Source organism: Poecilia reticulata, linkage group LG15 (genome assembly GCF_000633615.1).
Source record: "Poecilia reticulata strain Guanapo linkage group LG15, Guppy_female_1.0+MT, whole genome shotgun sequence".
NCBI lineage: Eukaryota > Metazoa > Chordata > Actinopteri > Cyprinodontiformes > Poeciliidae > Poecilia > Poecilia reticulata.
Genome location: NC_024345.1, coordinates 29,348,830 through 29,363,410, shown reverse-complemented (window position 1 = coordinate 29,363,410; position 14,581 = coordinate 29,348,830). Strand labels below are relative to the sequence as shown.

Here is a 14,581-nt window from a genome sequence, read left to right as displayed (position 1 = left end):
ATATATATATATAAATCTGTGAACATGACGAAAAATATAACAAATAAATAATAAGACAAAGTCATTCATTGTTTTTTGAAATGGTTATTTTTAGAACAGACTGTAAAAATGATGGCGACCAACTATGTTCACTGAAGGTGCATTAAACAGGAACAAATCATGAACTTAAGTCTCAGTTTGTTTGGTTTTATGAGATTAAATGATCAATATATTCTGAAAAATATATTTAGATCAAAATAGTTACAGTTTAGGTCTCATTTATACAATAAGTAATTTGCATCTTGAAATCAAGGAAAAGTGATGTGCCCAATAAATGACTGAGAAATGTATTTCAAAAATGATTTGTCTATTTTATCTGATAACATTGAAGCTCATGTGAAAAATAAAAATCTGCAATGCATTTTAAAATTATTTAGTTAATTTAAAAAACATATATTGTTCATGCAATAATTTAAAAATAAGCTCAGGCCCAAACTTCCCAACCAAATAAAAAATATTCTAGAATTAGAAGTGCATTTTACTTTATGTATATCCCTCAGTAATCAATATAAGCCATAAAAAAACGATATTTAAATATGATAGCCAATGTTAAATGTGCAAATAATTAAAAATTGCTACAGTTGCTTTAAATAGAGACAATAAGAGGCAGTTCGATGGATTTTTTCTTATTGCCGTCACTCACAGAAATAAGGTTCTTGGTTCAAAATTAGGAATTAGCTCCAAAGTAATAAACCACATCCTACCACAACAGCTTGTTTCAACAGAACTGAATAAAAGTGAAAAGAAGTATGTTTGTATAAGTCAAAATTGCTCCCAGAGCACTTAGTAAAAATTTTAGATTCTCAGTTTTAGGTTTTCTTCTGCTCCAACAATAAGTCCGTTCTGAACTAGAGAAACATGGAGGTCTCATTAAAAAGTCCAGTGGAGATCCCTGGTCAACCTAAACACACAGAGATGGCTGTAAAAGTGGTTCAGTGGCTGGTGATGTCTTCCTGCATGTGGAGGCTGTGACCACGGCACTGACCTTGTTCAAAACTCGCCTGCACAGCTGTAACAGTGACCGGTTATGGAAATCGCTTAATGCTGAATAAACACAGCTGCGTGTTTCACAGATGGACACGATCTGTTTCATCTGCAGTGCCTCTTTTACATCATCACAGCAGCACCGTGCATGTTTGCTAATTTGGTTTCATTCATAATATAATTTCATTCAAAAATGGCAAACGGGAGCCCTGCAGAGGATAGAGAGGGAAGCTAATAAAGATCAATGATCAATAGAGCAACAATTACTTCTTAATGTACTGTTTGAGAGATTTATTTTCCTGCACAGCCTTCAGCAACGTTATGAAATTTACTTTAGCAATCAGAAACACTTCTCTGAAGCTGGAAGAGAATATAATATTCCTGCTATGTGAATTTGTTGAAGCCTTTAGTAATTATTTAGCAGCCGTGAAAAAGTATTTTCCCTCTCCATTTTTACGTTTTAATCACTCTTAATGTTCCAGGCGAACAAATAAATTTTACTATCAGATAAAAATAACCCCAGTAAACACAAAATGTTGTTTACATGTTGTGACCTAATTAATGAGAAGGGAATATCTATCCAAACAACTCGCCAACAACTATATGGATGTGTTTGTTTTAACTGGAAATAAGTTTTTGTATCTCAGTGGAGAAAATTTGATCCATTCTTGTTTGCAGAATTGTCTTAGTTCAGCTAGACTGGAGGATTTTGGGGCATCAGCATCTAGATTTTTGGAACCAGACTTTGAAAACTTTCAAAACTTTTTTAAACATTCAAAAATGGACATCCCAAGTGTGTTTGCCCAAACATTTTCCCTCAGGAATTTGTCGTAGAGAGCAGCTTTTATTGCTCTGGCACTTAAATGTTCTTCTAAAATATATTTAGCCTTATACCAGATGTAACGGGACAAACACCTTCCAAAAAGTTTCACTTTTGTCTCATCAGTCCACAGAACGTCATCGTAAAAGTCGAGGGTCATCAGGATGTTTTAGATGTTCCTTACGCAATAGGAAAAGCTTCGTCATTGTTCTATGATTCCTACCTTAGAGGATAATGACTCTCACTGTGGGCCCAAAGCCCTGGAAATGGTTTTATAAAACTTTCCAGACTGGCAGAGATGTAAATTATTTTTGTTTCATGAATTTTTTTAATCAGGTTTTGCTCTTTGAGATTTTCTGGTAACAGAAAGTTTGACTCTTTTGTCCGCAGAGTATCGTTGACGACCACAGCCAAACTCAGAGCAGCCAACAAGACGACCAACAATCAGTGAACCACAGCTCTTCACCAGAGGGAAATGACTCACTCGGCGTAAACGAAGCCATCAGCAGACATGAACTAAGGTGACTGTTGTGCTTGACTTCTCTCTTGATGACACAAGGAAATGTCTTTATGTGAAGTTAACCATAAGTGGAGTCACGCATCTGTGTTTTCTTTGCAGCAGAAAGCTGAGAGAGGAGCCCAGGCTTCCCGCCGGCCACCGAGGCCACCCACAGCTTCACCTGCAGCTCCAGAAGTTCACTTTGTCTGCAGACAAGGTGATCAGATTTCTCTCAGATGCAGCTAAAAATGTATTTCTCCAACTGCCTTCATACAAATCCCAACACCATATAATTACTGCTTCTACGCATCAGAGCTGATTGCACAGTTTTTTGATTAGTTGTCATGCATGCATAAAATGAGACTGTTGATTTAGAAAGTGCTCTAATCTTAGATTCTTGCCTCAGCTAATATTTATTTTGCTCACTGGAAATGTGAGATATATTTAAATTGATTGGTTGACAACCAGTTACAGCGAAACATTATTATCGGACAGCTAGAATGAAATGTCACGAAAAAAGTTTGAACTAAGAAACACCAGACAAATGTAAGCAGCAAAGAAACACCAACTTTTCACCATAAGCCAAATAAATAATGCTAGAAAGATAATTAATTCACTATGAAATGAAAATAATGCTGAAAACAAGATTAAAAGACATATAACTATGATCATAATAAAATAAGACAACTTTAAATAAGAAAGTTGTAATAAAAGAATGACTCCTCACTATAAATCACACTTTTAATAACCAACAGATGGCCTTTCTCTGAATATCTGAAGCAGATTGGATTAAAGCCATTAATACTTTTAATACAGTAAAAACACCCTAAAATAAATTCTAATACATGTTGTTATAATTTGGTTTGTAAAAACCCAAACGTAGAGGCAGACGGTCATAACAGTGTTTAGATTTCTAAATAACAAAGTTGAATCACAGGGAGAGACGCAGTGGAGAATAACAGGGGGATTCAGATCAGCCAAACACAGAGAGAACTGTAAACACAAAGAAAACTGAGCGAAGCACAGAGGAGCTGCAAACCAAACCAGTAAAGACGGACACAACAAAACAACCTAAAATTCACAGGAAGACGAAAACAAGAAGTAAAAAACTTCCTTTTAAGAATAAATCTAAATTGCCAGAGTCAGATGACAATAAAGACAGAAACGTAAGAGGCAATACTTTTCAAACATAAGCAATAAAGAAAACCAATCCCCGGTGTCTCATGATTGAAGTAGCCAGTGCAGAGCTCCATGTTAGTCATTTCCAGTACTAAACCCATCAGTAGGAAGCTTAATTTCTCTGTAATGTTTACAGGACAGTCATCCAGTCATCTATATATTTGACCTTGCTGATGACTATTTCCAGCCGTCACTGGGCAAGAGGCAAGGTACACGGTGGAAAGGTCGCTAGTCCATCACAGAGCCACACAACTCACACCTAAGAGCAAATTAAAGTCATGTTTTTGAAATATAGGAGGAAGCCAGAGTGGTATAAAAGTGAAAAAGACAAAAAAAAAACCCATAGTAACTTTGTTTTTTGTTGTTTTGGTAGCCAAGTTACAGGTTGTGTGTTTTGTTGTCTTTTTTTTTTGTATTTTGTTTTTCACCATCCAACCCTCTTCTCTCTGCTTTCCTCCTCAGACTTTGTCCTGGCTGAAAGACAACGTTTCCGTGGCAACACAGGTGTGTTCGATAGCGAGCTCCGAGGGACTGGAGGCTGCCAGAAGGTTTCAACAGGCCCTCGAACAAGAAATCCTCAACAACAGAGCCAGGATAGAGGTGGTCAAAAGGGTAAACGGAGGCATTTTAACGCCTGAGCAGCCGCTGAATGGAAACGTGCAGAATCTTTGCAGATCTTTAATCGACGTTCTGACATCTGGTGTGAGAAGGTTTCTGAGTTATCACCTGCACTCATGTGTTGAAAACGCCTTCCTCAGGAGGGTCACGGGCTGGTCCGTGCACAGCACCCAGGCAGCGCGAGGATTGAGGAGTTCCTCAGCCAGCTGGAAGTCCTGTGGGAAGAACTGAGGAGGAGGCACCAGAGGAATGCTGTGTTTCTGCAGGCCTCCGAGAAGCTGGGCTTCAGAGTGAGATTCATTTTTTTAATAATTCTTGAACAGATTGTTCTCTGAGGTCATGCTATTCTAGGAAGATTTACCGTCAGGACAGATTATTCTGGATCGGTTCTACCACCGTTTGGTGCTGATTCAGATAGGTATGCTAACAAATAGGGATCCAAGTTATGACCCAAGATTAATGAGTTAATCTAAAATGTATTCAGATCATCAGTCAATTAAATTAATTCATAACCAAACATTTTCTTAATCTTCTTTTACATTTTAACATTGTTTTGTTTCAGCTGTTGTTTTCTCATATTTATTAAACTGAGACATATAGAACAAAACGGGAACCTCTTAGGCTGCTGGATAAAAAAAATAAAAGTTAAAAAGAATAATGCAGATTGGCTGAAATGATGCTATAAGTTATATTGCTAACCCAAGGAGCTTGTCGGGTGTTTTTATGTTAAAACAGAACCACATAAAGTGCGCTTTGCATCCCCAACTGGATTTTTTTTTTTTGGATTGTTTCTCTTTCTCGATCTGGTATGGCCGCCATCTTTATACCTGTTTCAACTGACTCTGTTTAAGTATGATTAGCGGCGCCCTCTGCTGGATGGCGGCCAAAGTACAACAATAAAACAAGGTCATAGCACACATTATTAACGAATCAATTGGAACTAATTTTATTTTAATAAACATTTATCAACAATTAGTCGAAATTCAATTGTTCGCATTCCTATTTACAACCGTTTATAAAGTACACTGAAAAATTATAGTTACTGCTTGAACTTTTTTCAGATTTTGTGAGGTCCCAACCACAAACTTGCATGTTTTCATTAGGATTCAGCACAAGTGTATAAATTGAAACATAGTTTTCAGACTTCCTTAGAAAATAAATCTGAAAAGTGTGGCATACATCTGTATCCAGCCCCCATCCTTTTGAGCCAACACTTTGTAGCATTTACCAATAATGCAAATCTTGACTGAAATTTTTAACAGTTCTTCTCTGCAAATTCCATCTTTAAACTTGGATTCCTCATTGGATCTAAGTCTGAACTTTGACTGGACCATTCTGAACACACGCTTCAGTCCGACTCCATTGTAGTTCTGGGTTGCGTCACACGTTTCTGGGCCCCAGTCTTTAGGCTGCTAGAGCTTCTAGCAGGTTTTCTCCAAGTATTGCCTTCTATTAAGCTCTATTTATCTTTTCTATATCTTAATGAAAGGTTACATGTAAGTTAGCTTTGCTTTATTTCAGACATCCTAAGATGTTTGCACTAGAAAATAGAAAATACTCTGTAAGATTTTGAGTTTTTCCAGCTCTGGTTCTGTTTGTTCACTAAACCTCTGCGGCTTTCACAGGACAGCTGCCTGGATACGGTTAAATTACACACTAATGGACTCTTTTTACTCAGTAATCTGTGATTTTATTTAAGGGCAGGAAATTAAAGGGGACTGAAACAAACGCATGGCACACTTTTCACGTTTTCATTTGTGTACAATTTTTATAACCATGATATTTTCTGTATCTCTTCACAATTATGCAGCACTTTGTGATGCCATAAAATCCCAATAATGTACACTGAGGTTTGTGGCTGAAACGTAATAAAATGGAATATAGTTAGAGAGATATAAATACTTTAATTTGATTATGGGTTAAATCTAATTTAGAGCTTTGCTTCAAATAAGAAGCCTGCTATTATAAAACATATAATTACTGATGCTGTTGCGTTCTTCTTCTTTCAACTCTGACTTATTTTTATTTCATTGTGTACTAAATCTCTTAAATGTTTAAGAAAGAAAGCCTCTCCATCTTGACAAATGCTATTCTGCACACATTTTCAACATTTCCTCTGCTTCTGTTTGGCTAAGGTGGTGAAAGTGCTCCAAGCCCTCGGCAGCCTGGAGGCCTGGCTGGAGTCCGTGGAGCTTTCCATGAAGGCGTCCGCCATCGCCGGCGACCCCGAAACCATGAGCCGGGCCGAGAGGGAGAGCTGCCTGCTGGAGAAAGAGGTGGCAGCTCGCAGCGTGGAGCTCAGCGCTCTGAGGCAGGAGGTGGATCGCCTTCACGGCCACAGTCACCCCCACACACGGGGATTGGCAGCGCGCATGGAGGAGTTGGAGAGAAAGTAAGTTTTACAGGGGTCGAGGTGAGCTGCCCGCCGTTTGTCATCATGGAAGATTCATGTTATGGATTTGAACCCATCAGGGATGAATAATGCTGGCAGTTTCTGCCAGTCACAGAAAATACAGCATGTCAGTGTTTCCAAGACATCACAGGTTGGGGTTTGCCATGTTTGTAATTCAACATGGAAGGATTTATTCATAAAACTCCCCAGTTTAAGCGCAAGACAAATAATGTTGCCCTATAGACCAAAAAAGAAAATATACCTACCCACAGTTCTCATAGCCTGAAACTTTATCCAGATTGGCAAAAATAAATAAAAAATTCTCCATGCTCTCATTAATTGTGTATCAAGTAGCATGTTGGAAGATCTGCTCCATAACTTCAGCTTGTTCTTATGAGTCAACCACTTAGTTTGTGACGGGTTGCCTTACGCTTTGGCAGTAGTTTGAAGGACAGCCTGTCAATGAGGCTCACAGTATAACCTAACTATGTTGACAGGCTTTCTGGAAGTACCTGTGTCCATAAACAGAAGGTCAGACTCTGGAAAAAAGTGCGCCAGCCTGAGCAAAGAAAATGAAAGCATGCAAATGTCTCAGTTTAGGTGTTTCCAGGGTGTGAGTGTTGGATCGGGCCGCTTGTTTAGTCCAGGAGACCAACGGTGCAGATACAGGATTATCCTTATCTGCACCTCTCATCCAGCTGTGTAAAAGCCGTAAAACAAATTATTTTGTAATTGCAGTGGGATAATCTTGCTCTAAAATATTTAGAAAGGCCCTACAATCATTGCAAAACAAAAGCAATTGAACCATTCTTTAAATTTATACATATTTTTTAATTGATCAAGCTATCTAGTAACTTTTATTATAGAATGTGATACATAGGCCTCTCTTAAAACTGATAAAAACAAGAGAACATGCCCATCATTAAATAAGCCAAATGTGTATCAATTCTTAAAAACGAGCAAATGGCTACAAGAAGATAAAAAACTAGACATCATCCAAGGTTTATCTTCTCGCCATGGCAGTGAGAAAGACGTTAAATGAAAGAAAACATAGAAACGAAAGTTTTAGTTATAACCTTAAGAGCAACAGTGTCAAACTGTCTTACAATAATTATAGGATAAGTGTTATTCTGTGCTTTACAGCTATGCAAGGCTAAGCTGCTGCAATAAAAGAAAAGTGTGAAGCGTTCTGCAGAGACACTAAGCAGCTGTGGAACACCTGGGCTGATGTCATTATTTAATGCTAAAAGAAAAAAGAGATTTAAGGCTAATTTATTCTAGAAAAAGCAAATCCCTCCATCATAGCACATGCAAGCTTTGTTTCTGTAAGGTACTGGATATGCTCACATGATATATTGATAAAATAAGCAGCGCTGGAGCCTTGAAACAATCATCCTGTGAGCTGACCTCTGTGTCTTTTATGTGGTTCTTCTGAGCGTGGATGAGCGCATAGGAGCAGCTTGTTGGTGAAACCATGTTGGTGCGATTTGTGTTGCACAGGTATCACTGTGTGCTCAGTGCCCTGACCCTACAGAGCTCAAAGCTGCAGGACACACGCATGCTGACTGAGTTTCTGGAGCATTTGGAGCTGGACGAGAGCCAGGACCTCATCGGAGGACAATATAATCTCAATCAGGTATTACACGTCGAACATTATCACGTTATCTTGAGTAATATTCACGATATGAAACATCTCCATTTTTCATGTGTCCAACAGCCTCTACATAGTGGCATTTCCTCAGTCCCTAAGTTACTTGGGCTCCAAAGCAGCGGTGTTGGAGACAATCAGATAGAAACTATGGGCGACCCTGTGGAAGAGCTGCGGGAGGCCGTAGAGATGCTGAACGACACTGTGAGGGAAAGAGGTCGATCACAAAGCCACGATCACGACATCCAGGAACTGCTCAGCAAGGTTAGACCAGGAACTGAGGAGCTACATTTAAAGTTTATGCTTTAAGAGGTTTAAATACTGTTGATTAGATCCAAATGTTACAGCTTAATAGGCGTTTAATCATTTTCAGATTCTATGATCTGTAATAGAACCGCTGTTTTAAGAGCTCTGCCCTAAAATAAGGACTTTTGGTTTGATTTGTTTCATTTTTGGCACATGTATAAAACTATCAGTTCACGGAGAAACCATGACATAATTTTACAACTATTTGTGTTCATACCATTTAAACTTTTACAGTCTTGTTAAACTAGCAAACTGAAATTTGCATATAAGATTTTATGTTATAAAAAAAACACAAATTAGAGTAATCGCAAACTGGAAAGAAGGCCTGTTTTGAAACAGAAATAATCTGAAAGATGTTTTATACATTTGTAACCAGCTCCTCAGATCGGCTGTGTTTCAGTGGTAGTCGTCTTGTAATCAGATGGTTGTAGGTACGATTCCAGACTTCTCCATTGAAAATAAAATACTATAGAAATATCCTTCATTGTCCCAAAATGGGAAAAACAGCAGAAAAGTGACAGGCAAACAGACCCACAACATGTTAGAATATAAATATATATAAAGCACTGGAAAAACAATAAGAGATCAATTTAAATGATCAGTTTTACCCTGATCAGTGTGTTCACACCATCCTCAGTGTGAAACATGGTAGTGGCAGCATCATGCTGTAGATAGGCTATTTTATATTTTTTTTGTGAAGGCCAGACCCAAAACCCAATCAAATATGTTAGAAAACTACTTTCCTCAGACCCTCTCTATTCTGTCCAATGTAGAAAAATTAAGAGATGCTAAAAAAACAAACTTTCAGCAAAAGATATCTACATAAAGTGAATAATCTACGCCATAGATTTTTTAATGTCTTCGTATAACATTTTGAAAACTATGCATCATTGTCCTTCTCCTTCAGCACTACTTTGCTGTTGGGTTAGCAAATTAAATCCCAATAAATGAAAAGACCAAAGTTTGTGGTTGGCATGTGAAAAAATGTGCTACGTTTCGTGGCTCCTGTTGTAAAACACATTAAAGTCCACTACCTTAATGATGATCCCATCTCATGAGAACCTCTTGCCGCTCCAGCATGCCAGCCTTGCGGTGCGCGTGGAGGAGTGTTTGTGCAGCAGCAAGGAGCTGAGCCTGGAGATCCTGGAGAAGGAGACGGACATGGCCGTGCAGTGCGAGCCGGACCGCTGCGGCTTCGGGCCGCTCCGGGACAGGCTGGGGCACCTGGAGGTAACAAAGGAAGATGCAGAAAAGAGAAATGACTCATCACTGATTACACAACTCAGAATTATTTTTGGAAAAATCAGCTTCGCTTTCTTCTCTACAGCAAAAATGTGCCCTGTTTGCACCACTTTGTGCCTTGTTTAGTTTTGCCTATCAGCTGCCGTGCATGTTGGCCACACACGTACACACGGAGCGTGCAAAGATTTAATAAAAACACTACACTTATTTGTTTGTTCTCCAGTGAGTCACTGTTCTGCTAACTCTAAAAGTGTGTTGTGTGTGTGTGTGTGTGTGTGCGTGCGTGTGCGTGCGTGTGTGTGTGTATGTTTTGGGGGGGTAAATTTGGTCGGGTAAGCAGAGTTTCAGACGAGGATTGTAGAGTTTTGCGTGACTCATTTGTTGGCCAACGTTGTGTTTATCACACACACAAAACAAACACACATGCATTCAGCTGTCAGGACTTGATTTGATTGAAGAGCAGAAATGACCTAATCTCCCGAACAGAAATAACTGTTGCATCAGCAGACAGGCATGCAGGAACTCAGAGTTGGTGAAGCTTGCTGTAGCTGAGAAACTTCATGAAGCGTTGCTCCCAGAGAGCCCTGAACACTATTAATTACAGCGTCGTCAAAAAATGGAGTAAAAAAGTGGTTAAGACTGCAACCTATAACATGGAGGCCCATATGGTCCACATATGGGCCTCAAATAGAATAATATGCATGGAGCTATGACGATGAGGTCATAGTCAGAGGAACAATCAGTCCAGGTTGTTTGAATGATTGGAGGATTGATGAGATGATAGAACCTCTCTGTGATTTTCTGCAGATTGACTATGAAATCATGAAGGAGGATGTAAAGAAGATGGAGAACCAGGCTTTGCGTCTGAAGGAGCTGTGTCCGGAGAAAGCGTACACATTCGAGGTGAAGACCCAGTCCACGCTGCAGGCCTGGAGCGAACTGGGGAAGAGCGTGATGGACAACAGATCACGTCTGCAGGAGTTTGTGGAACTCCAGGGCTTCTTCAGGAGCTACCTCGCCATGATGTAAGCAGGATGTCAACATCCCCGCCTTAGCTGCAATTTCTAATCCATTTTTTTGGGAACATTTGTTTAAGAACAGAATGTTCTCACTGTCAAGCTCTTGCCTCAGGGGGAGCAGGGAATTTAGGGATAAAGCAGGTTTCCTGGGTGTGACAGGCCAACGAATGTGTTTCCTATCTGGGAGAGTCTGCTTATTCTCATGTTTCTTACTGTTCCCAGTCTCCTAACACCACCTCCTTTTCTTACGCATCCCTCTGAACAGCTCATGGACCGAAGACACTAGGTCATGCATTTTCTCAGACACTGCCCTGCACCTCAAGAGAGAAGGACAGCGACCACTGGCGGCAGAGCTGGACATCCAAATCGAGCAAAAGTTTAACGAGTTTGACGAGCTGGCAGCCAAAGCAAAGACTCTTTTAAACAAAGAACACCACCTCACACAGATGGTGAGCAGATATAGACTCTACCAAATCACTACAGTCTACATGAGGTGGATGATGATCCTAAATTGGAAATGTGTTGCAGGTGAAGGAACGCATGGAGGAACTGAGGAGCATGCTTGGGTGGATCTCAGTGCACTGGAGAGCTCAGAAACAACAGTGGCTTCACAAACAGAACAGAGAGGAACCCTCACATGATAACATTTACTCTGAGGCAACAATGTGGAACTCATTTAAAGAGGTAAATTAGCAGCTTGGTGGGAGTTTGTCCAAATAAAAGCAAAAGTACCTCCTCCATTTTTATGACAAAACCCAAACGGGCTCAATAAAGCCATGAATAGGGGGATGTCAAACCCCAGCCCTCGTAGGCTGATCGTCTCCAGCTTTCAAACGGGTCCAGCACACTTCCATCAAATGCCTGAATTACCTCAGCATGCAGTCAGGCTCTGCAGAGTCTTCCTAATGATCTAATTATCAGATTCATATGTGTTGAAGGAGAGCGCATCTAAAAGTTGTCCTCTGACTGGAGTTTGAGATCCCCCGAATACAGTAGATCTGCAATTAAGCTATTTGTCCTGCAATTAGATAAAAGTAAAAAAATATTTGAAGTGTTGGGGGGGGAAAAAAGCTAAGTTAGAATTTAGTTATCTTAATTTTGGTAAAAGACTAGCAGACAGAATATGCAAGCTGAGAAAATTTCACATGAGGTTGTTTTTCATCTCAAACAACTTAAAATGTAAAACAAAACTTGAAATTTTACTTGAAAATATGTCAAACATGACCAGTTTGCATGTCATGTTTGTGTGATTAAATTTTACCCATGCTGAAATTAAGGTGATCTTCCAGGTAATAGTTTCACCACAAAACAAAGGAAATTGGACAAAAAGTTTAGTCTAGTAATGTCTGAAAAGCAAAACCTGTGTTATAGCACTTTTCTAAATGCAAGAGTTGCTAACTAGCTAGCTTGCAAGCTGCTCTGTTAAATCTCTGTTTCAGAGCACACCGCATTTTGCACATCCCCATTCAGTTACCTCACTCAGCTAGTCTGGTGACTCTTAAATAAGAACATGCCTGTAATATTTGGTACACCATCAAAGTTCATTTTTGTGTCCATTGAGATCTGAAGCATAGAGCATGCAGCCACAACATGGAGGATAAACGCTAACATAGCTTGCTAGCTTCTCTGCTGCCAAACCTGTTTCTGAGCACAAGAACTTGCAAACATTGCTAACTCCTAACGCTCTTTGAATGAATGCAACTATATGGGCAATGGAGCATTTATATTTGATTAAGAGAAGTTAATTACTTAAAGTTTCACTGCTCTACTAGGACATGTGGTCAATAAAAAAAAAAGTGAAATTTGCTTATTTATCATAGACATTGCTCATTTGGCTTGACTGATTGCACCTGTTTGCATTTTATCACAAATTTTTGGCAGTTTATATTTAAAGTTAAACTGTACCTTGTTTTTTCCAATCATACAGAACCCTGGTAAAATAACACATTGAGAAGAACTGGTACTGGCTATTTTAAACGCGGTTTTTCTGCTGCTCTATTTTGGTTGTGTTAACTGACAGAATGCAGAATATAAACTTTGTCATCTTCTGCAATTTATGTTAAAAGTGTATTCATGACTTTTTTCACTCCTGTATGTCATCTACAAGCAGTTGAAATTGTCGGGCCTCTTCCTATTCACTAAGCACATTTACACTTTGATGGCAATGAACCCTGATGAAGATCTGCAATGTTGCCCCTTTCACATGTCATGCCTTACTCGAGACAGCCAACACTTCAAAATCAACTGGTGAAGAACAGTATTACTGGGTGGAGTGACTCCCAGATCAACTTTGACCTCTTTTGAATCATCACTCCACCAAATATTACGCAAAGAACAAGGCTAAACAAGTACCAGCCTGAGGTCAACACTTCACATGGTAACCTATAAACCCATGAAGAAGGACGTTCTCATTGTCTTCTTTGGAGATTTTTCTGTTTCCTTTATTGGTTCTTGATGCCGCGCCACCACAGGTGATTAGGTGAACAAGTTGCTCAAAGGGTTTGATTCGTTTCACGCAGTGCAATGTGAAAACAACTGCATCAGCTGAAAATGTATAACAAATACTGCATCTTTGGCCCCCAATCAAACAAATCAACCACCCTTATTTATAAGAGTTTGATCCCATTTCACATCTCAAACATCATATTTGTTTATCCGTATTCTTTCTTATAGTTGCTGTTTATTGTAGAAACATCTGGATGCATAGGGAACTTTTGTATTTATGTTTTAACATAAATGACGGAGAAATCTGAAAACTTAGTCTGGAATTCTTTGTAAGATCTAAAACTGGGTTTTCTTGCACCACCGTAAATATTTCGCCCGTCTTTGTCTTCCCACACAGAGTTTGGTTGCTGACCCTGAAATCTTCCAACAATCACATGCCATCAGGACCTCTGAGGACACAACAAATGCAGCTGAACGTAACGAAGAAAGCGAAGGGAAAATGTCAGAAGATGGGTATGAAATCATGAACAGGATCGGCCAACGAGGCGATTCTCCCAAAGCAAACATTACATTGGTGAAGGAGAGCAGCAGCCCACCTGTTGGGGGCGCTGTAAACCTCATCCTTAGCTTTGAGAACAATGAGGACAGCCAAGTGCAGGTGCTCGACCTCCCTGCTGGGACAGATGAGATGTTGAAGGAGACCTCTGAGCCTATTCACAGGGTGAGGAGCACTCTGCACAAAACATCACCCAACATCAGTTACATACACGATCTGTTCAAAGAAAAGAGGAAAGTTTTGATGCTTCCAGGCTTCGATGATCACTTTTCTACAACAACACTGCATGGGATCTCCCTCTCTGTACTGCAGGTCATTCCTTTCTCCTTTGGCATTCACAACTTTCTATTTTCCCCTCGTTCTCTCCCTCAGCCCGCTGTGCCTCAGTCTTCTGCCTGTAAAAAGTTTTGGAGGCGTTGCCAGGGGATTTTGGAAAATACTTTCGGTAGTTTAAAGCGAAAGAAAAAGATTTATCGGCAGAGCGCAGATGAGGTAATTTGCGCAGTGTGAACTGGGATTGCATGCACTGTCTCCAAGTGTGCCGAGACTGCATGCAGTGTGCAGCTGTTTCCTGAGGGTAGCATGCTTTTTTCCTAACTTGCTAGAAGATACAAAATGTTCAACAACCCAGTGGTTTTGGCTCCTCTGCAAGGCAAATATAAAACCGAAGACAACAAGATTGATAATAAAAAAATTAATCGATTTTAAAATAAATAAAGCCAGAAAAGGGTAGAGTGCCTTCTCCGGGTCAGGGGGGGTCGTCTTGCCTCAAGTGGAGGAGTTTAAGTATCTGGGGATCTTGTTCACGAATGAGGGAAGAAGGGAGCGGGAGAT

At 39.8% G+C, this 14,581-nt stretch overlaps 1 protein-coding gene across 1 annotated transcript in view; it reads left to right on the top strand.

Annotated features, from left to right (window-relative positions):
- The window catches only part of LOC103477362 (spectrin beta chain, erythrocytic-like), a 15,366-nt gene extending 941 nt beyond the window's left edge, over nucleotides 1-14,425 (top strand). The window contains exons 2-14 of the mRNA XM_008430436.2: nucleotides 2,234-2,364; nucleotides 2,463-2,559; nucleotides 3,984-4,133; nucleotides 4,280-4,429; nucleotides 6,275-6,531; nucleotides 8,032-8,167; nucleotides 8,249-8,443; nucleotides 9,563-9,715; nucleotides 10,535-10,752; nucleotides 11,012-11,195; nucleotides 11,275-11,430; nucleotides 13,589-13,912; nucleotides 14,120-14,425. Of these exons, the coding sequence (XP_008428658.2) occupies nucleotides 2,234-2,364; nucleotides 2,463-2,559; nucleotides 3,984-4,133; nucleotides 4,280-4,429; nucleotides 6,275-6,531; nucleotides 8,032-8,167; nucleotides 8,249-8,443; nucleotides 9,563-9,715; nucleotides 10,535-10,752; nucleotides 11,012-11,195; nucleotides 11,275-11,430; nucleotides 13,589-13,912; nucleotides 14,120-14,257 (2,289 nt within the window). The 3' untranslated portion in view covers nucleotides 14,258-14,425. The remainder of the gene's footprint in view (nucleotides 1-2,233; nucleotides 2,365-2,462; nucleotides 2,560-3,983; nucleotides 4,134-4,279; nucleotides 4,430-6,274; nucleotides 6,532-8,031; nucleotides 8,168-8,248; nucleotides 8,444-9,562; nucleotides 9,716-10,534; nucleotides 10,753-11,011; nucleotides 11,196-11,274; nucleotides 11,431-13,588; nucleotides 13,913-14,119) is intronic.
- The last annotated feature ends 156 nt before the right edge of the window (nucleotides 14,426-14,581 follow it).